We start from the raw sequence: 27,856 nt of genomic DNA, 5'->3' as shown, positions 1-27,856 counted from the left end.
CGTATAAGTATTGATTCTGTGAAATAGCTAAAATTAGGTTTACTACGTTTACTTAGCAGAAGAATAAAATAAATGTCATAGGTAGCTTTGTTGCAAACTGATCGTCAACTTATATATTTTCTAATACCAGAAACTAAATGTCTATATAGACATATATATTCATTATGGTCTAAATCTATGTAGCGTACGATAAGCAAATGCGAATGCAGACCTAGAACGGTAGCATTCCTGGTGCGAAAAACGAACTTGATGCTAGTTGCTGGACTGTATCAACATCTGTGACCTTTGTATTGGTGCGCTTCGCGTTTGACTCCGCGGTGACGTCACAGTCACTCGGCGAAGCTCGCGCTGACGTCAAAAATCATGTCACTAGTGCAGTCAACAGGGCTAGCATGTACAGCAGTTCATGTGCGCCGTGCGAACCGATGTGCCGTTTGGTGACACTCCTTATATCGTCGTACTTTAACAGATTATTGTTCGCATTGTACCAAAATCCAAATTAATTGTATTTTGGTTTTTGTATTACAGTTTAGTGACTTTACAATTATAATAGTTGTATTCCTAAAGAAACTCCTTGAGAAATTACAAGTGCTGTAATTTGTACATGGTCGACCATGCTAGTATGATCGTCTGATGCTTGAACCTGGGTTTACGAAAGCTTTTTCAGAAGTCTCAAGTCTTAACTGAAGTTTTATAACTTCCCGGGTGACCAGATCTGCTCATCGACACTCGTCATAGTCCTACGCACAATACCTTCGAGTTTTGAATTGCTGCCGTTCTGGGTCTTTTCGTGGACTTTCTGACTCCTGGATATGAGCGTCTGTCTGGCGTATATACGGCTAGAGTTGGAATTACACGGGAAGAAGCCATCGGATTTCGATTTTGCTGGTATAAAGACGAAAACTCCTCATATCGTGGGCTTCGTACCACTTATCCGCAAGCCACAAATACGTGACCATTTAAGGCTAGATAAGTCTAGATTTCTTATTTTTCTGTGATTATCTGATTGGTGTTTTTTAGTGTCCAGGCCATTTCCACAAGGCACGGATCCGGATTTCTTTTATAATAGCAAAGAGGAATTTTTGAGCGCATTACAGATATTGAGAGGAAAGCGTGCTTTTCGCGAGTACACTATTGAAACCTACAACCCCGTAGCGGCGCAGCTCAGTATGGATGGTACGACCCTACGATGCTTTGAATCTTATGTTTTAATAGCACACTCATGGATATTACTTACAATTTTTCAGATATCCCTCCCCATGAACGACTGAGAAATCGATCCAGAACTACCTCAACAGCGAAATCTGAATCCTCTGAAAGCGCTTCGGGTGAAATTGTTCAAAGTATGTGATAACATAATATTTTCGCCTTCCCGAATTTATCTGTAACTACAATGCAGTATTAATTTTCAGTCATATTTCTTGAAATTTTCTAAGTAAATCAGTAAAAATGTTGGTTTCTTTGCAGATGACGAATTTCTGGTCAATTTTTATTATGGCAATCCCAGTGTGGAGATGGTAAAAGGAATTCTCCACCTGTATCGCGATAAGTACGAAAATCTTTTATCATCGTGAGCTACTGAGCGTTGTTACGGAGTGCTGCTCAGTAAACGTAATTTTTATTAAAAATTTCTAGTAGTGCTTGTGTTTTCTTGGTGAAGTGAGCGGACATCCTTAAAACCTGGGATCGCTCGCAGTACTCTGTTGTGCATGTTATCTGTGCCAGCGCATTTGTCGATAAGAGATCTCTTGGCATTCACTGCATCGTTCTCGTAAGTCCGACATTTCCGTGGTTGTTGCTAGATTTTGCATGATATAATGTTGGAAATGCTTTGTTAAATTTTCAGTCCAGAAATCGAGCGGCTGCGCATTATACGCGACCAAGCGCCCAGTCAGTACATGGTGTTATTGCGTTTCAAAAATCAGGTAGGTATTCTACGAAACTGGAGGGTTTTGTGGTGATTTATGCCGAGGCTGTGGTGCTACAGGAAGCTGCAGATCGGTTTTACGACCATTTCAATGGCGTTCCATTTAATTCTATCGAAGCCGATATATGTCGTCTGGCTTACGTTGGAAAAGTGGACGCTGTCGAAGATATAGAGGCAAGAATTACAACATCAAGTGTCTAGAAAGAAATTTAAAAAATGTGATGTCCTGCGTGTTTATACCAATTTCCGATTCATTCAGGGAGGAGGAATGCGCCCATACCCAGGAACAACGGAGCTACCAACATGTACTGTTTGTTTGGATAAAATGGTACAGACTATAGTTGTTTTTATTTGGGTTACCCTGCATAAGTTTCTAAATAGGTTCAATTAGTCTTGTAGTTATTACATATTGCTCGATACTTCAGTTAGTTCAGTACAGCGAAACTCCTCTTAAATTCACCTTCCTATAACATTCACCCCTTCACTGCATGCATAAAGCTGGGAACCAAACCGTCCGGTAGCCTATAACACAGGGGCAGCTGTACCTGTTAATTTGTAGGTTGCCATATTGCATGAAAAAATATTCCGTTTGTGATGTCATTAAGCACAGATCTTAAAAATATCGATGGTCTCCTAGGATGAAGGATCTACAGGAATTCTCACCATTCTTTGTAACCATTCGTTCCACGGGGCCTGCCTGCAGCAGTGGGGCGATACAAGCTGTCCAGTGTGTCGGTACTTCCAGACGCCACAGGCATCGGAAGAGCAGACATGCGTTCAGTGTGGAATGGTTTCAGATGTGAGAAAACTTATCAAGATGTACACATGAGTATCGTGTTTACGCTAGTGGATTGGAAAAATTTTGCAATTTCTATAGGATTTGTGGCTGTGTTTGATATGTGGTCATGTAGGATGTGGGCGGTATTCCGGAAAGCACGCAGAAGCGTACGTGGGGCAACCATATTCCAGTGACACATTTTAGGACATATGAGCAACCCTTTGATTTGATAGGCATTTTAAGGAAACGCAACATACGTATGCGTTAAATATTAAAACGCAGAGGGTTTGGGACTATTTTGGAGATGGTTACGTGCATCGGCTAATTCAAGGCCAAAGTGCCGACAAAATGGTGGAAATGGAGGATGGATCAGGAAATATGGACGAAAAAATGGAATCAATTACGCTCGAAGTAAATTTGGTGCAATTCACCGTTGTTAGCTTTCCTTTTGTGACAAATGATGGTTTTTTATCGTTTGTACAGTACAGTTTTCTCCTGAATGCCCAACTGGAATCCCAACGGCATTACTACGAATCAAAAATGCGGAAGCAAAAGGAAGCGATTGAGGCACTGAAACGAGAATTAACCAGCCGAGAGGCGGAAAATGATAATCTCGCAGCTGTCAGTGCTGAGAAAAGGCGGTTTGAAATCCAAGTCAAACAACACGCGCTAACGATAGACAATCTGAGGAAAGAGAAACTGGAGTTGGAAGAGAGACTCAGACATTATAAGAAACAAAACGACGATTTACTACGTCAAGTAGACACGGTCCAAACTAATCAAGAAGACTTTCAGACTGTTACTAAAGAAAAGGAGGCGCTCGAGAAAAAGCTTAATCAGGTAGTTGATCTTAATTTCGCAGACGTTTGAGAGGTGGTTTGTGGAATAATTCGTATTGCTTTGATTCAGCTCACGGCCCAGCTTGTTAAGGTAACGAAAGAATTAAACAACGAACAGCAACTGAGCAAAGGACTGATGGAAAACCAAAAAGAAATCCAGGTTTTATTGGAGATAATTTCTCAGAAAGATCGAGTAAGTTATTGCCGTTTTGCAGTAAGCCACTAACTACGATCTTGTTATCTATCGTTTGACTTCTCTCTTGCAGGAAAAAAGCGACCTTCAAGAACAGCTGGCAGATCTGATGTTCCATATGCAGGCGCAACAGAAAATTTCTGAAATGCCAGACGAAATCCGTGGTGAAATTGAAGAAGGCAACACGATGGTTGGTGATCGCCAAATTCCGAGAACTGCACGAAATCGACGTAGACGTCCATAAATTTAAGAAATCTTTTGGTTGTGTCTGATTTTTGATCCACGATTTTCTGGTTTTATTTGTCGCTTTGTCTTTCACATAGGTGTTTTTAAACTTTTATTACAAACAGTTCTTCCCCGAAATAGGTTTGTACTGGACACATGGTGTCCTTGCAGTAACACTTGTACTTCTAGTTTCTACAAAACGAGTACAGAAGTAATAAATCGTAAAAATCAATTTAGAGTAATAATGACGAATTAAGAGTACACCGTTCATGGAACAGCAACAAGAAAAGAATGCAAGGTAACCGTAAAAAACAAATATAAAAGGTACGTCATCACCATCGAAGGCACCAAACAGAAACACTAACAACATCACAGTGGCATCAAATAACTTCGATTTCCACTTCGACAATGAACCGCTTTGGCACACTGATCGAACTCATCGGCAAACTGAGATTCCAAGTGTTGCAGCCGTTTCTAAAACGAACGTAATGCTTACATTAGAAAAACCGGAAAACATGATATCAGCTGCTCATTATAACCTACTCGGACGGTATGCAGAAGTTTGTGCTTGTCGGCTTCGTCCAGTTGTTCTGGACACCAAGCAAAGCTCAAATGGAATTCGGGCTTTTGATAATACTGTGGCATATTGAAGCTCTTCAAACAGGTATCGCTTATTTTCACCAGTCCACTCATTTCTTCCGAACCACGACCCACACGCAATGCTAAGAACGAACTGCAAAGCATGCACATTTTTAAATATTCACCACTCGAAATAAACACCGAAGAATACAGTAACAGCGCAGCTGTTATTCGCTTTCTAGCATAAAAATAAAAAAGTGCTGAAAACGTACGTGTTGGCTTGATCATTGCAGTAAATTTCAACATCTTCAAACGAATAGGTGAACCTACAATGAACAGAAGATGAAAATATAAAAGAGAAGCCTGGACAAAAGTGCGGTACCGGGGAATGGATGACTTCTTTATTTCCGCCTTCAAGTGAGCCGTGAACTGCGGAATTTCATGATAACGCAACACTACAGTACGCGACAAGCTGATGTGCGGCTCATCCACCATCGACCAATTAAGATGTTTAATGTCCGGAATTTTCAGAACTTCCGCCAACAGTTGCGTAAACAACGGCGTCAAGCCTTCTACTCGCGCTGAAATCGTCAAAGGGGTTAATATTAAGGGTAACAGGATCGTCACTTCACAGTGAGTGTTCAAGTGGCATCTTACGAATAATGTAAACAAACGTCGCCCAGTTGCCCGCAAAGTGTGGAAACGCGCGGGTGCGCTGGCCGTCCACCTCTGCCTCATCGCTGGCTGCGTCAGCTGCTACGTCCAAACTGGGTGTCTCATCTGTGGGATGCTCGGATCCGAGTAAACCGTTGAGGTTACTACCACTACTAGGTGGTTCATCGCCGGTTTTCTGGCACTCATCTTCATCCACATTCGATCCTGACGACTGGGAATTATCATCCGACACACTGGACTGCTTGGATACCGTTTGTGTGGGACGGAAAAATATCCTGTCCTTGGACCCGCGTTTTGAACTTACTGAAGCCCTTCAAAAAACGCAGAGTGAGCAAGAAACAGAGACATTATTCAATGACGAAAGTGGAATACTCAAGCAGAACGGGAACGCGATTACAGTAGGTGCTTATCTGTACCTAGCCAACCCCTGTTATGTAACAGCCATATGTTACCGACAACGTACTTACCGTTAACACAGCATAAACTATTCATATATGGTGTAATTTCAAAAACTCTCCTTCCAATATCTAACTTACTTTCGTGAACCAGCATGGGACTTGGATTTCTCCGACTTTTCTTCGTCTGATCCAGATGAACCGTAATCATCGATCAACTTCCGCAAAGCGTTACGAACTCTCGCGACCATCGGCATTAGGAAGCTGTTAAGAAAAATGTTAAGAATTAACGAAACAATCCGTTTTAGGCTCATGAAGACGATTTAGAAAACACTCGAAAAACTAAAAAAACAAGACGAACAATAACGATCCTATGTAACGCTGGTAAACGTTAACACAAGTGTTTCAACTGGCTACCGAACTACCAACGCGATGGAAATTTACATATTTCAGAAGCGTGAACGACGAAGGCGAGGAGTGACAATACAACCATCAACAAAAAGGCTTAACGAGATATTATCTTAACACGGTGCCGTACTACGTATATTAGATAAGGATATCCTGAAATTCATACGTGGTGAAGATGGTGGAGTGAAATCCAGTGAATACAACACAACACAAAAACTTAGAACTCACCAGAATTTTCGTGTGTTACCTTGGTAAGAAAACGATTACTGGTTGAAAACTGCGGAATCCGGTTACGATGTAAGATTTCAGAAGTACACCAAGATATACAAAGTCAATAATAAAACTACGATGAAATCGTTTGATTGTTATTTACTAATGTTTATTCCACACAAAAAACAAAACAGGTAGAATAACTCCCAACCGCTGAATAAATCGGATTTATGTCAGCAAACCGAACCACATACGTAGTTACGTACTGATCCTTTCATGCGATCTGAGCCAACACGTGGGTTGTTTTGTTGCAGGTTTTTCTGGTTCAAGCTCAAACATGCCGCGAAAGGCGCGAATGCGTCATGCTTTATGAGTCTTAATGGGAAGGGCTTAAGACGTAACGCCTAGTCATTTCGGCTTAAACGGAATGATAAGAAGTGCCGCCAAAGTGCACACGCCATACCTCATCTGCCGCTTAGATGGCATAAGAGCAGTCTGTCCTCAAGCCTTGACTTCGGCGTCACAAAACATAACATTTTTTTGACTTGTCGTCGTTGTCAAAGTTTACTTATTTTTTTGCGCATTGTTAATTAAAGTGCAGTAATCATTTTAATATACATGGAATGGAAGTGTTAAGTGCTCCTATTAAAAGTTAAAGATTTTGCAAAGGGACTGAAGGACTGTCTGCGCCTCTCGTTATCGGAAAATCACAAAATGACTACAAACCCTTCTCTGTCAAGAAATCCTTTGGATCTTAATGGAACGGCCTTCGATCCGGACCAGTACTTGCGACGCGTTTTGAAGGTACGGAGCCGACATGCACTATCGCAGTATTTTTTGCCGGTTGTTGTTGGTTTATTTCCAATGCTTCATTTTGCAGGAAGAGGCTTTGGTGGACTTGATTGAACATGAAGCGGAGATGGTGCAGCAGATTAAAGCTCTGGATAGCGATATGCAGACACTGGTGTACGAAAATTACAACAAATTCATAACAGCTACTGACACTATAAGAAAGGTTTGTGCGTTATTCTCTGTTATGCATTCGGACAGTAAAAATTTGCTTTTTAAATAGAATTAATTTTTGATTACAGATGAAGCAGGATTTCGGTCAGATGGAACAAGAAATGGAAAAATTGGCTAAAAACATGGTAGCTATTAACGAGTTCAGCACGAAAGTAACCGCTTCCTTGGATCCTAACCGATCGAAGATCAAGAAATTATCTGAAACCCATGCCATTTTGAAGCGACTTCAATTTTTATATGATTTACCTGCTCGGTAAGAAACGAATAGGCGTAACTCGCTTGTGATACTCCTTTCAGCTAATGTGAATCGTGTCCGGTTAAATGTGTTACAATAGTGTAAGTACGAGACACTTCGTTACTGTAAAAATTTGCGTTGTACGCCTATATGGGTAAGGTTGTTCCCATATAGGCGTCTATATGGGTAAGTTAATAGTTCTCGCGCCACACTTGCAAATTTTGAAAGTATGGCATTTTGGTGTTCTTGAATGACCTCCATCACTTTTAAACAACTTCTTTCCTGATTTTTAAACGTCTGGGTTACCTGATACCGTGATGAAACTAATTATTAGTCCTGTATATATCAGTGTACTTCTCTTTGGAAATAATAGTTTTTGTAAAAATTATGTTCCAGTTTGTTTGCATTGCAGGCTACAAGAATGTTTAGATACAGAAAGCTACCGCCCTGCGGTAATCGCTTACTGCAAAGTTCAAACTGTTATGGAAGAATACCGCTACCTGACAGCTTTCAAAAAAATCTATGAGGACTGCAATGACATTATGAACAATTTGAAAAAGGCGCTTTATCAAAAATTCCGCCGGAAGTCATCCACAACACGTGAACTTGCCGAATGTATTGAGCTGTTCACTATGCTGAAAGAACCAGCGGAAATTCTGTGTCAGGAATTTCTTGCGCATGCAGAAATTCGACTGCAGGACGATCTTGCGGTTTTGGATGAACAGTTGGCCAAGTGGAACGATCCTGGCGTTCGGCTGGAAGCTGTCGATGTGTTAAGTTTCGTGGATATGGGATCGAATGGTTTTCTAAGCAATGTCTGTCTCGTTGTGGCCAGCTATAACGATATGTTCATGTGCCGGTTTGAGAACACTCAAGCTGAGTAAGTTGAGATTTAATTTGAATTGGCGTCGTTGTGCGTGAGGGCGGGTATAGTTTTTGTTTTCTTACTCAGTGAGGAAAGTAATGAAATTGCCAGGAGGAAACTTTTCCAATTTGTCAGCAATCTCATGGAGCGGTATTTTCATCTAGTCCGACAGCGTGTGATGAATGAAGTAAGTGTTACCGTTTGCCTGTTGTTTCTGACTTTTTTCGTCTGACCATGACTGCGCAGCGGGTTCCTGTACTGAGTTTATTCGCAGTTTTATGTATAAGAGTTTTCACTGATAAGTAACTTTGGGAATTCATGCGGTGGCAGTTTCATGCCGGGTATCTACGAGTATTTAGCCGAAATGTTTAACTTCTGAAATTTCTTAACGTTTGCATCGTTTACATTGGTAGACCCTGGATTCATCGACATGTGATGTCTATGTTCGCGCTCTGGATCGTTTTTCGCGACGTTTACAAGCACTTGATCGACTTATTAGCGAAACCGATTACTCGCGTGTTGGGTCGAAGATGGTGCAGGAAGCTGCCAGCCTGCGATGTCGACAATACATGGAGAAACTAAATGACGACTTCCGAAGTAAAGTTCTTGTTGCAAGTTTTCTTTCGTATTTCTAAGCGGTATGTTGTATATGTGTTGTAGAAACTCTGGAGGAAGTCCGCGAAATGCTTTCCGTAAAATTCACAGCCACTGATTCGACCCAGAAAATTTTGATGATTGGTGTACAGAAAGTGCATTCGAATTTAATGGAGCGAGTTAAAATAGCGTTAGCGGATCTCAAGGTAAGCAGTAACTAAGCGCGTGCTTATCATTTCTTTCCTAATGTTTCAATTTTGGATACTTGAAAAAGTGATTTTCATCAGAGATATTTCTGTTTTTCCGCCTCTTAGTGTTCCATTACTATAATTTGAATTTTTCGCACTATTGCTGTCTTTTTACTTATGCTGACAATGAACAGTAACGTCGGTGATCAATTTTGCAGGCTTTTGTACAACCGGAAATCATGTTCGCTTCGAACAAAAATTTCTACGACCATTTCTGTAAAGTCGATGTCAGGGATACAATGGTAATCGGACATTTTCGAGAGATGTTATCGCTTTCGGAGGTACAGTAGCTTAACTAGCTTTACATTTCCCACCTGAATTACTGGATTATCCCGGAGTTTTTTAGAGCTTCTGTAAACATGGTGGAGACAAACTGGCCGGATCGGCGTTAGTTTTTCTTGTTCTGTCTCGGCATTTCCTTGATTTGAATCAGTCCACCATCTCCTACGCAATGAACGTCACGAGAGAGAATTTCCCCGTCGAGGACAAAAATTCCGTTGCCAGCCAGACAATATCTAACATGATGCAGCGCGCCAAGGATACTGCTCAGAAACTGCTCAATTATTTTGTGCATCAAGAGGGTCTCTCGATTTCGCAAATGATCCGAAAGAGCGTAGAGACTCGCGATTGGCTAAGTACGAACGAGCCCCGCACGGTTCGGGCCGTGGTCAAGCGGGTAGTCGAGGAATTGACCGTCATCGACCAGCAAGTGGGTCAGTTGTTCGAGGAAGGGCACCGAAAAGATGCCGGTAGCGGTTCCAGTAAGCGCACTCGGCCCAGTGTTATTAAGAGCCAAGCTCGTAGCGCCAATTGGACAAATTACTCGCCCGTTGATACGAGCCTCTTGAGTAACATCCAGAAATTATTTAATGAGCGTATTGAAATATTCGGAGATGTTGACTTTGCGAAAGTATCCATTTTGACCGGTATTGTGAAAATTGGACTAAAAACTCTACTGGAATGTGTGCGACTTCGAACGTTTGGAAAATTTGGTCTGCAACAGATTCAAGTGGATGCTTATTACCTGCAGCAATATCTCTGGCGGTTCGTTAGCGACGAAAAGTGAGTACCAGGAAATAATTCAGGAATCTCTTGTAACAGTAAAGCTTTTATAGTGGAAATGAACACGACGCCCTTAGTTTAAGTACTTAAGCAATACTGGTGCAGCAAAGTTGTACGGTAAAGATACGGTAAAATGGTGGATTTATTCTGTTATCTACCAGAATATTTTTGTTAACATTTGGATAGCAAAATAATGACATTCGCTTTGTTCGTTTTGCAGTTTGGTAACAGCATTACTGGACGAAATAGTCAGCAGCGCTGTGCAACGCTGTCTGGAGCCTGTACTTATGGAGCAAAGCGTAGTTGAAGCAATCTGTGATCGCGGATGAATCCGCCTTGCATAACATACAATTTCAGATTTATTAGTTCTAGTTAGATATCAAAAATTGACTGCAGTGGAAAGAAAAGACCATGGTTTAAAGCGAAAGTAAAACATTCAGAAAATCGACCAGCCCCCACAAATCTACATTATCTGTAACAGCTTCTTCAGTTCTACCATTAACTGCCAATCTGCTTTCGTTAAATCATCTCTAAAATAATCTTTGCAAACGTCTATTGATGGTCGTGAAATCTTACTGACCATCGTATCTTCTATTTCGAAATGGCGCCCTAACAGTTTCGGAGTTGCCCCAGGTTCGGGGTCAATTTTAATGCAAACTTCTTGACCTTTCTTGGCAATGTCCATCGGTTTGTGGTTGACTTCAATACTGGTGACGATGCCAATATCGACGAACTCCTTCGACGGAACTGTCAGCGGTGTGCCCACTTTAAGGACACCAGCGTCAACGACAACTCCCACAACGATTGGATCACGCGTATTAAAGACAAATTGGGGCAAAATTTTTAATTTGCAGGGGAATATGGCAAGCTGAAAAAAGAAACCATAGTAATCATACTTCATATAGAAACTCGAGACTTAATTATTCAGACAACAACACAGCAGGTTCCTTAAATGTCTCAGTGAACTGCAAACGCTCGGGTGCTCTTACATGCTTGTTTTCGTCTCGTCGTTTCTGCTTCAATTCGTCCTGGTACTGCGTAAAACGATCAAATAAATGATAAATAATATCCGCAGCAAATATTCGTATTCCGAGTTCATCCGCTAATATCTGAGCTTCCCGTTCAATTTTCACATCAAATGCCAGAATCACGGCATACTGCGGATCATGCTCCAACATGGCAGAAGCGCTGCGCACATCCTTTTTATGGACTGGCCCAATATTAATACCACAAACCTGAAAAGCCCGAGAACACACAACAGTGTTGCAAAGTTTACATAGCCGACGGCTGGCCGCTATTACCAGAAAATGCATCCCTGTCACATACCGGAATTTTGGAAGTTTTTAGAAACTCCAACAAAGCCTCAAGAGACCCAAGAGTAGATGCCTGAACGTAAACTCCTCGATCTTCCCGCCGGATGGACTTCAACGCTGACTGTAACTGATCCTCTATTTCCCCCTAAACATATACAGTACACATTACACAATAGTCACATTCTAAATGCTTAATTACAATTATTTTTAGGCAGATGCAAACCTTGCAGCGCTCCTGGTCTTCCGGAGTATTAGCAACGTATAACGGCAGCCCAGCCAAACATGTCTCCAAATCTTTTGCCAAGATCTTGACACCCTGCGCTCCATGAACAACTTTGTGCTTCTCGTAGGGATTCTAAAGGTTGCACAACGATGAGATGGCAGCATCGTAACGACCATTAAAACATTTACTGCAGACATTTTTCAGGGCTTTTTTGTACATCAGAGATAGTAAAGCGATTACGGTAACGAGCACTAACAACGCACTAACCTTCACTCTGAGTTCTCGAAGAGGCTGCGGCATCAACAAAGCCCTCACTTGGGTAACTACGGGACCTTCAAATCCCGCTAGTACGATCGTATCACTATCCGACAACGAGCCATTGGTCAATATCACATCCACCGTCGTGCCCAAACCGGTCAATTCTTTCACCTCCAGCACAGTGCATTGCAAATCATTTGAAAATGTCAAGCGCTTGTTCAATCTATTTTGACAAAATTCCACGATGTACGCCATCAGGTTACCCATTCCATCGCCAGAATGTGCGCTGGTAGGTACCATTGAATAATATTCGTCCAGATTGTCGTTTTCCCAGAACAGTGCGGCATTTTCACCATTGGCAGAAAATTCTCCAATAATCTTCCTAGCCCGTTCATTAAACTCATGTTGCACATTCTTGGCTTGAGCAGCGATGGCGTCGCGAATATCCATTTTGGGTAAACTCTTCCAACCAAAAAGTCGATCAATTTTATTCAGGGCCACGACAAATGGTGCCTTTCGACCTGTTAACAGCTTCAGGGATTCAATTGTCTGAGGTTCCAAGCCGTGCATGATATCCACAACCAAGATGGCGATATCACACAACGATGACCCACGGGAGCGCAGATTGCTGAAAGATTCGTGACCGGGAGTATCAATGATCAATAGTCCCGGTAAGTGGAGGTTATCAGCCCCGAATCCACGCACCATGGAACTTTGATTCAGAATAGCATCAGCTGGGACCATGGTTGCACCAATCTGCTGCGTAATTCCACCGGCTTCGTTGTCCTGCACATTTGTTCGCCTGATTTTATCCAAAATCTTGGTTTTCCCTGTGTCGACATGCCCTAGAACGCAAACAACAGCCGATCGAAGATTCCCCAATTTCTGTATCGGTCCGGTTTCCTTAGCCGAGGTCATCTCCATCGGCGCAGACAAACTCTCTAAAACAATACGTATCATAGTCATATGCGTGCAATTATGATTTAAGAATAATGTGACAAAGAACAAGTATTAAACATGTTAGAATGATGTTAGATGAATGTTGAAAATGAATGCCCAAAACGATCACTAGACAGAACTCGGACCTCTAATTAAGTCCCGACGTTTGAGCTTGCACGTGCGCATTGCACGCCCTATTGTCTGAAAGTGTACGAGTGCTTGTTAAAATTGATAGGGACGGCAGAGAGAAAATTATGTTGATTCGAATCGTTTTCCCTTTAATTTCAGTTGATCCTAAAACTAATGACACAGGTTTGTAGAGAATTTTTTTCTCTATTAAATGATGATTCTAATAAACTGTTGAGGAAGCAATAGCCGTGAGTGCGGGCCACATTGATATACGTTGCCCGACCACCACTTTATTGCTTACAATTAGCTATGAAACTGTATGAGGAATACCAGCTGACTTTCCTGCTTTTCGCTCCACTCTGAACGTTTCCACAGGTTTCTTAACAGTTCATTAGAATCTTAAGGTAGAGAATAAAATTCTCTACAAATCTGTATCTTTAGTTTTGCGACCAAGTGAAATTAAAGGGAAAACGACTCGAATGAAGATAATTCTCTCTCTGTCGTCCCTTTCATTTTTAACAAGCACTCATACACTTCCGAAGGCAGTTACGTGCGCCATGGGCATATCGTTGCACGACTGCTCAAACGTCGGGACTTAATTCAGCTAAAACAGAACAGAAAATCGAGATATCTACTATCTACATATCTGGTACGGAGACAGAGCGGTGACGCATTGAGAAGTTATGGAGCCGCCAGGTGTGACGACATCGTCACTAGTCGCACCGCACGACCATTAGTCACCGGAAGCTTTCGTGCAGGTATGCCCTGCACATTCCTGCGCGGTCAGATGACATAACGCTGACCGCATATTACATCATCATGCCGTCAGGTACTCTGTCATTGGCTTGTCGCCACACCAAACCCACCCGTGGCAGCCGAGCCCATCCTGACCAGGACCATATAAGCACCCCTCCACACCGTACCAGTCAGTAGTCTACCAGCACACTCTCAGTCGACTCCCAATCTACACCTGGTTTACCTAGCATTAGCATTGTTTTGTGGGCACAGTGTTATGTTGAATAAAGGTCACTATCATACGGATGCGTTACCTAATCGTTATAGGGACATGTAGGAAACACAAAGGTCATCGTCGACCTGCACAGGTCTAGCATAGGTACGCTTAACTGAATACTGCGACACAGGCATATATTGAGAAAAAACCTCAATTATGGAATTATGGAAAATCCACTCCATGACATTATGAGTGGTTGTCAGTCATTTACGCGATTCTAAAGATATAAGCACCTAAAACCATGACTTCAAAATAAGTGATAAGATCATACGAGGGTAACCGTGTGCTGCGGTGCTCAAGGAACTTCGATGTCCCAGGACCTAACACTTACAATTTTGCAGAAGTATCAGTTTGTTTAAGAGAAGCTGATTGATTTTTGATTTTGATTTTTTCATATTGATAAGCAATGCCAATGATGTTAATATGTCAGGCATTTTCATGGTGTGCCTGAACCATGCCTTGATTTGGCCTATCGGCCACAATTCTCAAATCCTGCCAGCCATGTTCATTGCTGTGCGCCTGCAATAACCGCTCGATTTTCGCTACTTCAACCCCAAACGGTTTCCCTACAACGCACCTAACAACTCATCTGACGTGGCCCTCCATACAACTCATCTAACTTGACCTACAGTATTAGCACCTTCGATACGAATATGAAGGCACATTCGTATACCGCTACCAGTGTATTGTACCAAAAAAAAAATCGCCGAAAAACAAACTACGAGAACCACTTTACCCTTCGCTGCGGCTTTTTCGGTTCCTTCCGCAGCTTCTTCGGTGTCAGATATCTGATCCCAGTCTTCCACGGTGTCATCCGATTCAGCTTCGTCGCCCTGTCCAGCAGCTTCAGCTATTTCAGCGGCAGTCTGCGGCGGCATGTCTTCTTTCTGTTCTTCAGATAGTTGCCGCTGTTCACTTTTATCGCCAGGCTTCCTTTCTCCACGCGCCGGCTTCTCCCCAACCTGGAGCCCTTGTTGCTTGAACGCTTCAAGCATTGCCATGGCCCTAGCTTTATTCGCCTTGTCCTTAGCGGACATAAATGTTCCCTCCTGTTTTTGGCGCTGAATCCGGTCTTTTTCTTTCTGCTTCTTCTTTTCCTTGCGCTCCTTCTCCTTTTGCAGCTCCTCCAGTCGTTTCTGCTCTGCTTCTTCCTCTTTGCGGATGCGTTCATCCTCCTCGCGCTGCAATCGCTCTTCCTCTTCCTTGATTTTTCGTAATCGTTCCTTCATCAGCTCCACTTGTTTATTCGGTTTTTTCGCCGCTCCTGGTTTATCCCCAGTTTTCGCGGGCTCCGCATCAGCGTCGGCTGCTTTTTGGCTTCCGGTCTTGCTTTCCGACTCCTTGGATTTGGCAGACTTTTTATCCGCTGACTTCTCACTAGTGCTGGATCCTTCATGAGCAGGAGCCTCCTTCTGTCCTGCTTGTTTGGCGCTGGTTTTCTAATACAATATTAACATTCAACCGAATGCATAGCCAGTGTAAAGGTTCACACAAAAAGAATTAAATTTCAGGAATCAAACTCATAAAAGGCTTAAAGCTTGACCACGATGCACCTGTAGTATATGCTAGAATTACTGATTTCACCTTGCCAGATTTCGCTTCTGCTTTAGATTCTTCTTCCAATTCCTGCAGTTCTTTTTCCATATCAAAATCACCTAAATCTTTTTTCCCTGCTTTTTTCTTGCCCTATCAAAACACAATTTTGAGAACATATAAAACATTTATAGCATAATTTTTCTAAGTTCCGCTCCAGTAAATAACGTTCACGTTCAATACGAAACACATTTCCGATTATAAATACATACTTCTAAACTAGTATAAGCAGCTTATACTCTGTAGGTCTCGATAATCACACATTTATCATCATATCAGTCCAAACGGCAAATTCTAATGTGAAATCCACTCGTAATGCTCCTGCACCCGATTCTTAGATTAGCAAGCTCACCTTTGAAGCTTTCGAATCCGTTACTTTAGCAGACTCCTCTAACTCCTGAAGTTCTTTTTCCATATCAATATCTTCAAGCTCCTTCTTCCCTTTCCCCTTTTTGCCCTATTTTTATCGTGTATTTTGAACATTACTCGTGTACGCATTTTACGGTATCCGCACATTAAAATCATAAAATTATAACTGTGTACTTTTGATGTCTTGAGCTCGGGTTGCGATTTTTCTTCGTCTTGTTCGTATTCTTCGGTTTCATTATCGACAACATCGTTCTTTCCCTTATTCTTTTTACCCTATAAAACATTCCCAGTGTGTATGCTGTAAGGTTTACGAAAGAAAATTTCAACCGGAACTGGCCACTGCACTTTAGAATGTACGGACCTTGGCAGCTTTCGAATCCTCAGGTTGCGGCTTTGCTGTTTCTTCATCCACTTCGCCGTTGTCATTACCGGGTTTCTTCCCCTAGTGAAAAGCGGGCACTGTTGTATACTCAAAGGTCTTCAATCAGTTTACCTTTGCTTTCGTTTCAACAGGTACCCAAAATTTATGCGATATTAAAAATACGTGAAACTCCAGTAAAATGCACGTTAGCTTGCATCTGCACACCGAAGTACAGCAGTTGGATTTTAAAACAATGAACAGAAAAAAAAACCTAATTTGATTTTTAGTTTTTTTTCGATTTTATGGGGTATTAAGAATAAAACTTATAAAAGTAAGTGAAAAACAAAAGGGCTATCAAAAACTGGTGACAGCGAAGAGGAAAAGTCTGTAATATATTGTACAAATTCCAAGCATTATTAAATAAAAAAATCAAATGCGAGCACTAAAACAATACACTGTACAGTAATACAAATAAGTTAAAGTTGAAGTACGCTGTACTCAATATGCATATTAGCACGCGATCTCAAATAAAAAGCGAGAAGGAGCAAAATCTGCGTCCTGCGATAAAAGCGTGGAATTGGACGACCAACAGGTTTTTTTATATTTAACCGTAACTCATTACAAAATCAACGATGATGCAATTTACACTCACCTTTTGAGCTTTGGAACCTTTCGCGTCAGAACTCTTAAGTGGTTCATCAGCATCTTCCAGTTCCTTTTCCATGTCGATAGCATCAATTTCCTCCCTCCGTTTTCCCTTCTTACCCTGTGAATATTCGTTAACGTGAGTAAAAAGCATTCAAGCCGACCCCTTGAAGATGCTCTGAATAGCAGAATGTTGCATACAGCTTTCCCAGTTGGAGCTTTGGGTTGCGCTGGCGCATTCTCCTCGAGTTCTTTCAGCTCCTTCTCCATATCAATATCTTCCACCTCGGTGTTCTTGCCCTTACGATTTTTCTTGGCCTAGAAGAAAAAATTCCCGCAACTTGCGTTATGTATTGTAATCCGAATCCATCTAATCATAAGTAATAACGGATTGCATAAGCTACCGAAGCCTTCGTACGTACTTTTTTCTGGTCCACATCCATTTCTCTTTGGGCTTAAGATTCCTAACTGACAGATGAAAAACTGACATCAAATCTGAAGGGAATATTGTCAATAGCAGTTCTGAACTGATAAATATGGTTTGTACAAAAATTGCTTCAAGTTAAATGATTAACGTTGAAATACGTAAGTAAAGAGCTGCAGTTGTGGTTCCAACTACCAAGGCTACCGAAAATTCGTGTTAAATTTTCAAAACTGAGCGAACATACGGTTTTTCCAATTGACGCATTTCCTCTAGTAACGAGCGCAGGCATGATACGAGGGTATGCCGTGGCGAGTGTAAGCGAATTTCCTAGTGGGCTATGCATAATATACAGTACTGGCAGGGCCGGTACTGGTTTGATGATTTTTGAAAACTGAACGGCTCAACTTTGACGGCAGAATCGCAGATGGTTTCTTTGTAGTAGTGGCAGGTTGCTTTTTAATCGTCAAAATATTAGTTATAATATACTACCCGTAGCGTGGTCGTAATTATAATAATTATATTGTTGCAGTGTAAGCCAGTGTTGCATAAAACCAGTGAAGAGCAGTTTTCAGTAAAATTGTTGAAGTCCCGGCGTTCATGGCAGAAAATGGAAAGGGGGTCGTTAAAAAACCCGCTCAACAAAACACTTGATTCCATGGATTGGAGCGCCGCACGATCTGTCCAGAATAGTTCTACTATGGATGTGTCCTACCCCACAACGCTTGCGGAAGAAACTGGACTCCGGCATATAAAAGCGGAAATGGTCACTGGTTATCGTAGCGTTCTTCTCCAGATGAACGAAGCTGCAGGTATGCCAATACGCTAAACACTACGGTAGCACGGGCAAGTGGCAGCAGTTTTGCCAGTTTTCAGTGCTCCTATCTTTGTTGTCGTTTGTCACGTTTGTGTGTTACAGCTCATTAATATCATTATAGATTTAATAATCTGACACATTTCTTTTTATAAGGGTCAAACGGCGTACTGGGAAAATTCGGAACCGATGTGGATGGTTTGACCATCCGTTCTCTTCCGCGTGACGTTCAGGTTAGACCGTTAGGGTTCGACGAAGACAATGCATTTTCGCATTCTGGAGTGCTGCTTGTTACACCTCACTGTTTTAACTTTACTGAACACTGTTTTTTTACCATTTTTTCCATGTTTTGTTCTTGGCTGAAATTGATGAGATTTTGTAGGAGTCTTTAGATGAAAAGTACTTGGACGATATCAAAAGTCTTGCGGACGGAGATCGATCGTTCATCAGTGGTTTACAAAATCGTTTGAAGAATGCCGCACTCCGAGGCGACCTGGAGCGGTGCAACACGGAGGTGCTTCGCGATATGGCCAAAGTGTCGCACAGTGGTTATTCCGGATTACTTCTATCTCAGCGCTCTAATTTAGCGAAGATGAAATCTTCGCAGGCTGGTTTTCTTGCTGATATGCAAAGTGGTGAACGAGCTATGACTCTTATGGAGGTTGAATATTCCCGCGCGGTAGGATTTTTGTTAAATTTTGAATTTGCAAATAAACAGAATAATACAACTGCAAGATAATGCCACGTGTCCTACGCTGCTGAAACATTATGTACTGGGCTTTTTGTAAGTTTATAAACGGTATGTAAAAATTATAGGTGCGTTATTTATTAATTTTTTTTATTTCGCGGATATCGATCTTGTCGGGAAACTGCTACGTTCGTAATGGACAGATTTAGATGTAAGTATTGTCTATGCATCGTATTTATCCTTGCAGTTGCGGGAGTGCAATGAAAGTATTCTGTGCTCTACGCCGTTCGACTCCGTTGATGTTTTCTTCGAGAAAGTAAAGGATTTCCCGGAACAGAATGCGGTGCAGTTATGGAAAACCTTCCGGCACGTAATCTCTGCCTTGTCAGAATGCGACAGTGATCAAGACCTTGTGAAATTCCGTGAATCTGAATTGTTCGCGGTGCCGCTAATCCAGGCTGCCCGAAATTTTCTGGAAACATGCGCATTTGATAGTATTGCTTCTCGCGCCCGTGTTTCGCCGGTTCCAGAAGAACTTTCAACCCATTCTCATGTGATTATTACCTACACGAAAAGCCAGATGATGAAGCATAAAATTTCGACCGCGTTACCGAGTGGACGGATACATAATCTTCCCGCATGGATGTTAATCTTTTATAGCCTCCGAGTGGGGGATGTTGCTACTGCCATTGAATTCGCCAATCAGGGCGATAGCTCTACGAAGACTTTTGTTCAGTACCTGTATGATTACAACCGCAATCAGCGGCGTTTAAGCCCCGAAAAGGAACGCGAATTGCGGAACTTTTATTCGCGTCAGTTGCCATCGCTGAAAGAAGACCCGTACAAGCAAGCGTGTTATTCTGTCATTGCCCGAACAGATTCTTCCGAATCATTTGGCCAGATCACCGTTACTATTTCGGACTGGCTGTGGCTGCAGTTGTCACGAGTAGAACTGAACGCAAAGGGATCGACTTTGCCAAACTTGCAGTCTCTCGTGCAACAGAAATTTGACGGGAAGAACTGTGATGATCTGCAGACGTTTTTGGTGTATCTGTTGACTGGTCAGTTTGAAGCGGCCATCGAGAAGCTGTCACAGACCGAAACATATCGCATACATGCTGTCCACATGGCCATTTGTCTAAAGCAGAGTAATTTATTGCTTGTAAACAATGGTGTGATGGATATGATATCGCCCGATGCCAATGAGCTGCGCTATTTGGATTTCGTGAATTTGGTTGAGGAATATACGGCACATGTTCGCAAACGCTTCCCTGATGTTGCTTGTGAATACTATTTCCAGCTTGGCGATGTGATGTTGGAGACCGGGGCTGATCTGGCTTTCAGCAGCTTCTTTGAATGGAACATCTGGAAATTGGCCAGAGATTTGGCTGATGATATGAATAAACTGTTGAAATTATTTGGCGACGTCCGGGTGGATGCATCCAATGGGAAACGAGCCAGAGTTACTGGAATTATTTATAAATTCTCACCCAATCCTGAGTCTGTGATAGCTCGAATTGCCGAAAAATTTGATGCAGAGGGATTGTTTGAACCGGCAGTAAAACTTTATGAGATTGCTGGACAGGGTAAAGCGCTAATGCGAACTCTGCTTAGAGAATTGTGCGATGTTGTTCTCCATGTTGTTCCTAATCCGAGACGCTCTGCGGTACAGAAGCTTGCAGCGGCTTACACTAACAGGCAAGCATTATTTTTATACAGACATATATTTACTATACTTCTGTCGGCAAACGTTTTCTAAATATTTATTTGTATACGATATCCTTTGTCAGTTACAGTGTAATTTTGTCCTGCTGGCCGTATGACAATGTTTTTATGACAGTGTTTTCTCCAGATTGCAGGATAACAGCGAGAATGATCTCGTGATGTCTAACGTTTCGTTGCTGCTGGATGTTCTCTCCTTCTACGAATTACTAGATAGAAAAGATTTGGATTCTGCCATACAAATCCTTGAACGGTCGCGTTTTGTACCTTTGAATGTGGAGACTCTTCGTGAATCCGTAAGAAGCTAGAGCTGGTTTACTAATTCACCTGAATTAACTTTTCCTGAAGCCAAAATCTGGCCTGGCCGTTAAAGCAAACTTTTTTTCATTTTTAGTTGGAGATCTATCAGATAGTGCTAACGCCTGACGTGAGGCAGTGCATCCCTGAAGTCATTTCGCATGCTGCGCGTGCTCTGCTATATTGGTACCAGCAGGAAAAACGATCTGCACGGGAAATAAGAAACAGAACGAACTTCAGTTCACCTGATAGGAATGCTTCCATGGTAAGACTTAACAATTTCCTCATATACTGTAGTTTTACTGGAAAATACAGCACAACATTTTCGGAGATTACGATTCCTTCGCAGTTACAAGTTTATACTCGGGACCGTTTACTAGTCCTCGTGGAATTTTGCCGGCTGATTCCACTACCACAATGTCCTGAACTTGTGCAGACCTTGCTGAATTTGGAATCACAAGTTGATTAATACTGTCTTTCCTTGGACAACCTGAAGATTACTTAAATTTTTTGGGTTTTTTTCCACTTCCTGAATACATCAATGTAAAAATATGTTTTTCCTTTTGGTGTGTTGTTCGGATTTGAAATTTTTATGGCATAGCCTTCGATCAGTTGTGGGTATCGGTCGTGGGTGTAATCCAGAACGTCTCCATGGGACCTTTGCCTTTGATGTCAATCATGCCGCGTGGGATAATCTCAAAACAAGTGGATGTTGTATGGAGCAAATGCACAGTAGCGGCAGTTAAATGGATTCTAGATGGTGCGCTCTTATTGACCATCCGCGAAGCGACGTTAATCGTGTCTCCAAAGCTACAACGAGACAATCCAGCGCAGTAAAAAACGTTAGTAGCTCGACATAGATTGTTTACATGCAATATCTTGGCCTGCTAATTCCTATTATCCCGGCAGCGCATGGTCCTGCGAATTCACATGGGTTAACGTTCGGAAAGAGGCGCACTTAAGTAAAGCATTATACTGTTACAATTTAATTGATAATTCGCGTTTGTACCTGTATGTATTCCCAGTTTCAGCTGGAGCTCCAGTATTTGAAAAAATTTTGCACTTGTTGTCATGAGTGCCGAAGCCAAGTGGCATATAATTTTTGCATGGTCGTTATCGTTCCTGATCGGTAAACCGGATGCAACCTTTTCAGTTAAAGTTACATCTTGAATAGTCTATTAGACCGTATTGTCTGAGTACTCGTGCACTACTGAAATACCAATTTGATATGGTTTTAATTTCGATGTATAAAATTTGCACGACTGTTGAAGAGTCCCGATGTCACAATTTTAGCCGAAGCGATTGAACGTACCACACAAGAATCCCCAATTGTTTCCACTTTGTAGGCACCGGATGTGGTTATAACAGGATCGAAATAATAATATATTTCGTCGAGTGTTTTAGTCATCCATAAGGGAGATTCGTTAACAATTCGCTCACTAAATCCACATAGTCCGCTAAACATCAAGGAGCAGCTGTCGAACATTTCCGGTGCAACAGCTTCGTTGTTTCGCAGTCGAAGGACGGCAAACCTGAAATGCACCCACTACTCTACATATTTACTAATTACGGTACTTAGTAAGTTGAGCACAGAGTGCTACTGCATTCCACGATCAATACTACAAAGTATAAGCAAATTTTCGTATGGAGTGTAGGCTGTGTAAACCGGGTGCGCTAATGAAACCCGAAAACGACGTAAATTACTCAGGAAAGATCTCTTTCAGGATATCGTCGGTTTTCCGTCTTTCTTCCGCTAATTCCTTCGTTCGCTGTACTACGACAATCTCCAAATCCGTGGATAATTTCTCCAGTCTTTGCAGTACACGCTCAATTAGTTTTGATCCCTTATTTTTTGGGAATATTGTTTTTTTGACGGCATTAGCTATCACAGCAATGGAAGGCCGCTGGATCGGATCGGAACAAAGACTTTTTCTGACGAGTGTGTCCAGACTAGGATATGAGTACTGGAATGTATCACATGTCAAAATCTCATCGGATAACGGATTCTTATTTTCGTTCTGGAGTCGTCGTCGCAAGTCTGGAACAATGTATTGTTATCACAAGAATAGGTTGAACTATCATATCCCATTTAAGGTGAGCTTCGAAATTCAGTATCCGAAATCCTTTACTAACTACATATATACTCAAGTACATATACACTCATGCTTAACGTTTAAAAGGATTTTTTCTCCGTGAAAATGACTTTTAACAAATTCCTTTTAGCACTTTAACAGTTCAGAACTAATTGATAATATACCTCAGCGAACTGAATAATATATAAAAAAGGTACTGAATGTTGAATCAACTTACCTTCCACTGGTGTTTTCTTGAGTAGTTGTAGATAGACAGATTTTTGATTAATCAATTCGTACAGAATTATGCCCGAACCAAAAACGTCCGTCGCTCTGTTCCAGTTTTTCTTCGAATTTGTCGCCGTTTCTGGCGGCATCCAGCAGCGTTTTTGTATGCTCGTATCCAAATCTCCAGCAGTTGGACTTTTTTCTAATAAGTTACTCAAAACTGAATGTCCCAATCCCCCAAGTTTCAAAGTAAAGTTTCGGTCAATAAGACAACTCGTATCCATGAGCCGACCAAGGTAGCTGAGCGGTGAGGAATGGATGGCAAGCAGACCCTATGGAGAAAACAAAACAAATTGACCGGAAGTTATGATCTGCTCGTATGATATCAATAACCATAGGGGTGACCGAGACGTAAAACACAATGAAATATTGCGATGTTTTCACTTTTATAGTGTTTTACACAGTAAAAAATTGCGATGTTTTAAATTATTGCATCATACGTTGTACCACAGGACCAGGCACAGGTGGATAAAGCAGATGAAAATTAATATTAATCACAGACCTCTACAAAGTCGATTGTCATAGACTGCCAAAATTCTTGGTCCAGGTGTGCTTCGCTCAAGAAAAGATCATGCACAGATCCTTTCGCCGAATATTCATACACAGTAAAGAGAGTTGTTGTATTAGCAGGATCGCAAAATACTGTCACTCCGACAAACTTGATTAGGTTGTCGTGTCGAATTTTTCGCAGCTATTGTACAAAAAAGATTCGTTTATGCTAATGCGGTACATTCGTGCATTCTATCGGCCAGAACTTACAAGTAATTCTATTGCAAATACATACGGCATATATATTCTTAAAGATATATTTATACTGAACTTTGGAATTTGCTTGTAAGTTAGATCGGTTGTATTGTATCGAAAACAAACTACCATGTCTTCGGTTGGTCGGCGCGGTATTTGACGGCATTTGCTCGAGCTCGATACCTTTTCGAACATAGCCAACAGGCTGTGTTTTGTATGTTGTATGTGTATTGAATGGTTGGTCAAACCGATACTGGCCAAATCACAGCGGATGTGGTTGCCCAACATTTTCAGCCAAACATTCCCTCCCCGAAAAATGGCTTTTGTGGAACAGGACCGGATGCGTTGTCCATACGTCATATCCCGTTTTTTATGCACTGGAGGTGGGGGAACAGAGCAATTATCATCGTCTCTCACACATGATATACCATGACCTTTTGCATCACTGAGTTCGTTGCAATGGATAATCCACCATGGATCATCGAACTGCGACGATCGAGATTGTTCTCTGGAAAAGAATTTAGCCGCAAAGGTATTAACGGAAACAACAACGGAAAGGTATCAACAGAGACACATGCATTAAAATCTATACTGGCCACCCGCTAAGAATTTAAAGCGTAGCGTTTAACACACCTTAATCACATTCTGCACTGAGCATTAGCCACGTGAAATTTGAGCTGAATTATTCATAGCGAACGGTACGCTAAGCATAATAAAGATTACTTTACCTTTTTATTCGTATTACTATTACTCCACCGACTACGATTAACAACGCAACCGACAAGCCGATCGGAAAGCCATAAATCCAGCCTTTATCTGCACATTGAAAACATGTCCATTAGAACTGTATCGCCGCATAATGCGCTATAGTGGCCTTTGGGGATCAGACATATGTACCTTCCGCACCAGTCGCACAAGGTCCCTTGTCCCCCAAATATCCACACACCGGTTCGTTTGGTGGCGGCCATGGGTATCTGTTGTTTAGTGCAGTAAAATTTTTCACCGCGATCAGTCTCATGGTGGATGCATACTGGCGCAAAAATGGCTGAAAAAGTCGGTGGAAATCACACAAGTCAATACCGAGGTGTTTTACTGACTGAGTTACAACTCATAGTTATTTAAAGTAAGTGTTTTTCACACTCGAAATTTTTCCGGATTATTGTCGATAACCATGCTGACGACTAAATCAATTTGCCGAAATCCTTTGCTATCTATGGCAATGCTGCCGACTTCTGTATCGAAGGTCCGGTTCAAGAACAGCTGAGTGAATCTGCGTCCATCCCGAAAATTGAACTTCGGATTACTGTTGTAAGTTTCGTGGATCACCTATCCAGTTATCCGGCAAAAAAACAAAAACACAGAATGTAATCTAGCAAACTCAATTGTTCAAAGTATACAAATTAAGTAATTAAGCGGTAGAACTTTACGCACCGATGCCAACATGGAAATGGCTGCGAAAGTTGCCAACTGGTAGTCGCGCGGCTATGGTAAAAAGTTGTAAATCGAAAATATTGCTGTTGTTGGCATTTATTGCCGCCTTAACCTGTTGGACTGACGAATACGCGAAATCATAGTAAGATTTTGCATCTTGACGCCACAGTTTCCAGTAAGATTCTTTTCGATCAACAGTCCGAGTATCATCTTCAACGTCAGCCGGACGGCACAGCATCAACGAACGAAAAGCCAAATATGCAATCTACAATAATCAGTAGCGTCCATATGTGTTGTTGCTGATATGCTTTACTTAAAGTTCTATTGGCAGAATTGTTCCACATTACCAAAAATTACAGTGAATATCGTTTTAAATTTTAATACAATATAGTGCCATGGATGTGACAAACACGGCAAAGAATATCCTTACATTGTCATTGCGGTCGCCATACTTCCAGGTAAAATTGCCAAACATAATATGATCAAAGGGTGCCATTGCGATATAAATCTGTGTACAACAACAATCAAGCTTTACGGCACACTTTAGACAAGTCAAATCTGAAAAAATAACTCTGGTTTAAATCCCTGAAGTCCAGCCATTTCCACACATCTTACAAATTCTCCATTTGTCAAGTTTTTGTTATAAGCGGTGAGCTGCAAAAAGAATTTCAAGTTTAATGAGCTAGCCCAGTTCTACCTTCTTGGCGGTTAAATGTAGAGCCTAAGGTTCATTGTACAATAGCAAAAAAAGGTTGCGCTATTAAACAAGATGCACTGTACCATCAAATTTCGCAAAGGTGCGGCATTTCCGAAATACAGCATCACTAGGAGAAAAAATCATTGTTTTGTGAGGATTCATGGGTTAAAGGAAAGTCCTATCAGCTCTTCCCTGATTCAAATCAATTTGAAACTGCTAAATACTGTAACATGATGTGCGACTTCCAGGTTAGTGTTACCGCACTCTTACAAGTTTATCTCGCGCTGTCTATATGCGCAATGGTTAAACTGTAATCGTGGTCGGCCGTTTGTTCCCTTTAAAGTTATAATACGAGTCGTACTGAAATACGCCAAACTCATGCACAAAAGTAAGAATTTTATATGTCTATTATATTGCCTTACCTCTGCTAATGCGTCTGAAATCGTCGAGAGTCTTGTTTATCTCGTCGAAACTTCGTGTATCCAAATATATAATTGAATAAGGTTGAATTCCCAGAGCACGAGCCATAGTTGAATGCAATGTTTTTGCTGTTGAATTGAACATAACATTCGCATACTGATCCACAACAATGTACGGCGAAACCCATTGAAATTTCTTAATTAAATTGAGATAAAGGGTAACAAAGCCTCCCTGAGGAAAATAACTTGTTGTAATCCAAGTCGGGCTAATCGCTTTATCGGATATAATTAGGGATGAAGCAACGCTACAGATAAATAAAAACTTGAAATCAAAAGATCGTGAACACTATCCATATAGGATATATGTACAGTATTCAGTGCAAAATGTGCATAAAGTCCGTGAATATTCATAAAGGTCACCTCGTGATCAGTGGTATATTCCAGTTAGCCGCCATTCTTCCCATATTGATCATATCCGCACAACCTAGTATCACATGTGCAGACTTCAAACTAAGGCATCGGCACAAAAAATATCAAAAAATGACTTCTTTATAGGATAATGGGTTTTATAGGATTGGGAGATATACCATGTACATACAGTATGTTTGCATCAGAACTATTACGTTAGCATAATTACAGACCTGCTCCAACGAAAGCGTAGGCAACATTTGAAATCGAGTTTTGTGTATGCGTATAGTAATATCTAGATACCATGTCATCGATGTTATCCGCAAAATCGTAACAACTCGAATAAACTTCATCGTAGATAAATTTCACAGAAATATTCAGATATGGATATTTCGCTTGCATTTCGTTAATCGCAGTCAGCAGCGGCGGTGCGGTGTAGGGTAATGAGCCCAGTTGTGACACCGCATTCGTGGTGCCCCAACTCATAATGTGAACATTCAATACTTCCGTTTTACAGTTAGATGATGCCGGTAAACAGATAGTGCACAGCAGTGTTATTAGGGAATAAGTTACAAAAGAGGCCATAGGTAACACAAATGAAATCATTTTTGTATTGCCGCAGAAAATGAAAAATGTGTACCCAAAGTATCGCAATCCAGCCGGCCTAAGAGTGTTGACGGATGTATCGATTTGAGGAATGACAGGTGTATTTGCAAACGATGAAAATAAAGCCAATATCACTGCGTGCAAAATCATT

The 27,856-nt window shown here is 41.5% G+C and overlaps 6 protein-coding genes across 8 annotated transcripts; 3 read left to right on the top strand and 3 right to left on the bottom strand.

Moving 5' to 3' along the window:
- Positions 1–285: 285 nt before the first annotated feature.
- On the top strand, positions 286–4,194 carry LOC129580652 (BRCA1-associated protein-like). The gene is made up of 14 exons (XM_055471266.1): positions 286–888; positions 1,021–1,176; positions 1,248–1,343; positions 1,468–1,549; positions 1,661–1,771; positions 1,847–1,925; positions 1,988–2,101; positions 2,187–2,255; positions 2,565–2,726; positions 2,805–2,872; positions 2,939–3,116; positions 3,189–3,545; positions 3,615–3,737; positions 3,811–4,194. Exons 1-14 carry the CDS (start codon positions 813–815, stop codon positions 3,979–3,981), a joined length of 1,842 nt encoding a protein of 613 aa, XP_055327241.1. The 5' UTR covers positions 286–812; the 3' UTR covers positions 3,982–4,194.
- Positions 4,042–6,514, bottom strand: LOC129580653 (U6 snRNA phosphodiesterase 1-like). Of its 2 annotated transcripts, none has more exons than XM_055471267.1 (7): positions 6,248–6,514; positions 5,753–5,875; positions 5,199–5,527; positions 4,924–5,122; positions 4,814–4,867; positions 4,506–4,695; positions 4,042–4,436 (listed from the first exon to the last, which is right to left on the bottom strand). In XM_055471267.1, exons 2-7 carry the CDS (start codon positions 5,866–5,868, stop codon positions 4,332–4,334), a joined length of 993 nt encoding a protein of 330 aa, XP_055327242.1. In that variant the 5' UTR covers positions 5,869–5,875; positions 6,248–6,514; the 3' UTR covers positions 4,042–4,331. The 2 variants fall into 2 exon arrangements, with proteins under 2 accessions (XP_055327242.1, XP_055327243.1); XM_055471268.1 differs by having other exon boundaries at positions 6,267–6,514.
- On the top strand, positions 5,292–11,073 carry LOC129580651 (vacuolar protein sorting-associated protein 51 homolog). The gene is made up of 11 exons (XM_055471264.1): positions 5,292–5,614; positions 6,544–7,033; positions 7,110–7,244; positions 7,321–7,505; positions 7,900–8,367; positions 8,440–8,539; positions 8,766–8,949; positions 9,013–9,152; positions 9,353–9,475; positions 9,541–10,256; positions 10,477–11,073. The coding sequence occupies exons 2-11, from the start codon at positions 6,944–6,946 to the stop codon at positions 10,583–10,585; spliced, it is 2,250 nt and encodes a 749-aa protein (XP_055327239.1). The 5' UTR covers positions 5,292–5,614; positions 6,544–6,943; the 3' UTR covers positions 10,586–11,073.
- Positions 10,598–17,749, bottom strand: LOC129580650 (eukaryotic translation initiation factor 5B-like). The gene is made up of 13 exons (XM_055471263.1): positions 17,521–17,749; positions 17,300–17,416; positions 17,106–17,219; positions 16,454–16,534; positions 16,267–16,365; positions 16,076–16,180; positions 15,715–15,816; positions 14,867–15,569; positions 12,060–12,991; positions 11,793–11,924; positions 11,583–11,714; positions 11,246–11,491; positions 10,598–11,124 (listed from the first exon to the last, which is right to left on the bottom strand). Exons 1-13 carry the CDS (start codon positions 17,539–17,541, stop codon positions 10,720–10,722), a joined length of 3,189 nt encoding a protein of 1,062 aa, XP_055327238.1. The 5' UTR covers positions 17,542–17,749; the 3' UTR covers positions 10,598–10,719.
- Positions 17,750–17,940: 191 nt separating this feature from the next.
- LOC129600800 (nuclear pore complex protein Nup93-like) lies at positions 17,941–22,323 on the top strand. Its single transcript, XM_055499396.1, has 7 exons — positions 17,941–18,331; positions 18,490–18,566; positions 18,716–19,012; positions 19,269–20,719; positions 20,874–21,039; positions 21,138–21,305; positions 21,390–22,323. Exons 1-7 carry the CDS (start codon positions 18,130–18,132, stop codon positions 21,507–21,509), a joined length of 2,481 nt encoding a protein of 826 aa, XP_055355371.1. The 5' UTR covers positions 17,941–18,129; the 3' UTR covers positions 21,510–22,323.
- LOC129600790 (atrial natriuretic peptide receptor 1-like) lies at positions 20,877–27,750 on the bottom strand. Of its 2 annotated transcripts, XM_055499374.1 has the most exons (19): positions 27,333–27,750; positions 27,112–27,175; positions 26,695–26,996; positions 26,356–26,399; positions 26,191–26,229; positions 26,006–26,083; positions 25,688–25,840; positions 25,576–25,626; positions 25,285–25,470; positions 25,042–25,189; positions 24,873–24,960; positions 24,328–24,652; positions 23,903–24,091; positions 23,351–23,672; positions 22,745–23,078; positions 22,353–22,572; positions 22,050–22,185; positions 21,910–21,958; positions 20,877–21,850 (listed from the first exon to the last, which is right to left on the bottom strand). In XM_055499374.1, exons 1-19 carry the CDS (start codon positions 27,703–27,705, stop codon positions 21,649–21,651), a joined length of 3,303 nt encoding a protein of 1,100 aa, XP_055355349.1. In that variant the 5' UTR covers positions 27,706–27,750; the 3' UTR covers positions 20,877–21,648. The 2 variants fall into 2 exon arrangements, with proteins under 2 accessions (XP_055355349.1, XP_055355358.1); XM_055499383.1 differs by lacking the exons at positions 20,877–21,850; positions 21,910–21,958 and having other exon boundaries at positions 22,040–22,162.
- Positions 27,751–27,856: the final 106 nt, after the last annotated feature.

This window comes from Paramacrobiotus metropolitanus, unplaced genomic scaffold (genome assembly GCF_019649055.1).
Source record: "Paramacrobiotus metropolitanus isolate TYO unplaced genomic scaffold, Prichtersi_v1.0 Parri_scaffold0000004, whole genome shotgun sequence".
Classification (NCBI taxonomy): domain Eukaryota; kingdom Metazoa; phylum Tardigrada; class Eutardigrada; order Parachela; family Macrobiotidae; genus Paramacrobiotus; species Paramacrobiotus metropolitanus.
Note: the sequence above shows the minus strand (reverse complement) of the source record. Positions and strands in the feature narration are given on the sequence as shown.

Bases quoted from the DNA above. Each gene is read 5' to 3' on its own strand.
- LOC129580652 (XM_055471266.1), top strand. From the start codon at position 813: ATGAGCGTCTGTCTGGCGTATATACGGCTAGAGTTGGAATTACACGGG. The intron at 2,256-2,564 runs GTACAGACTATA...ATGGTCTCCTAG, and splicing joins CTGTTTGTTTGGATAAAATG to GATGAAGGATCTACAGGAAT. The intron at 3,738-3,810 runs GTAAGTTATTGC...TCTCTCTTGCAG, and splicing joins TAATTTCTCAGAAAGATCGA to GAAAAAAGCGACCTTCAAGA.
- LOC129580653 (XM_055471267.1), bottom strand. From the start codon at position 5,868: ATGCCGATGGTCGCGAGAGTTCGTAACGCTTTGCGGAAGTTGATCGAT. The intron at 5,123-5,198 runs GTAAGATGCCAC...TGACGATTTCAG, and splicing joins GACGTTTGTTTACATTATTC to CGCGAGTAGAAGGCTTGACG. The intron at 4,696-4,813 runs GTACGTTTTCAG...CATGCTTTGCAG, and splicing joins TGCAATGATCAAGCCAACAC to TTCGTTCTTAGCATTGCGTG.
- LOC129580651 (XM_055471264.1), top strand. From the start codon at position 6,944: ATGACTACAAACCCTTCTCTGTCAAGAAATCCTTTGGATCTTAATGGA. The intron at 8,950-9,012 runs GTAAAGTTCTTG...TATGTGTTGTAG, and splicing joins ACTAAATGACGACTTCCGAA to AAACTCTGGAGGAAGTCCGC. The intron at 9,476-9,540 runs GTACAGTAGCTT...GGAGTTTTTTAG, and splicing joins AGATGTTATCGCTTTCGGAG to AGCTTCTGTAAACATGGTGG.
- LOC129580650 (XM_055471263.1), bottom strand. From the start codon at position 17,541: ATGGATGTGGACCAGAAAAAA. The intron at 15,817-16,075 runs GTGAGCTTGCTA...GTGTTTTGATAG, and splicing joins CGGATTCGAAAGCTTCAAAG to GGCAAGAAAAAAGCAGGGAA. The intron at 11,125-11,245 runs GTAAGAGCACCC...TTCTTTTTTCAG, and splicing joins GACGAGACGAAAACAAGCAT to CTTGCCATATTCCCCTGCAA.
- LOC129600800 (XM_055499396.1), top strand. From the start codon at position 18,130: ATGGAAAGGGGGTCGTTAAAAAACCCGCTCAACAAAACACTTGATTCC. The intron at 19,013-19,268 runs GTAGGATTTTTG...TTATCCTTGCAG, and splicing joins AGGTTGAATATTCCCGCGCG to TTGCGGGAGTGCAATGAAAG. The intron at 20,720-20,873 runs GCAAGCATTATT...TGTTTTCTCCAG, and splicing joins GCAGCGGCTTACACTAACAG to ATTGCAGGATAACAGCGAGA.
- LOC129600790 (XM_055499374.1), bottom strand. From the start codon at position 27,705: ATGATTTCATTTGTGTTACCTATGGCCTCTTTTGTAACTTATTCCCTA. The intron at 26,400-26,694 runs GTAAGGCAATAT...TTTTTCTCCTAG, and splicing joins TTTCAGACGCATTAGCAGAG to TGATGCTGTATTTCGGAAAT. The intron at 25,190-25,284 runs GTGTGAAAAACA...CGACTTTTTCAG, and splicing joins ATAATCCGGAAAAATTTCGA to CCATTTTTGCGCCAGTATGC.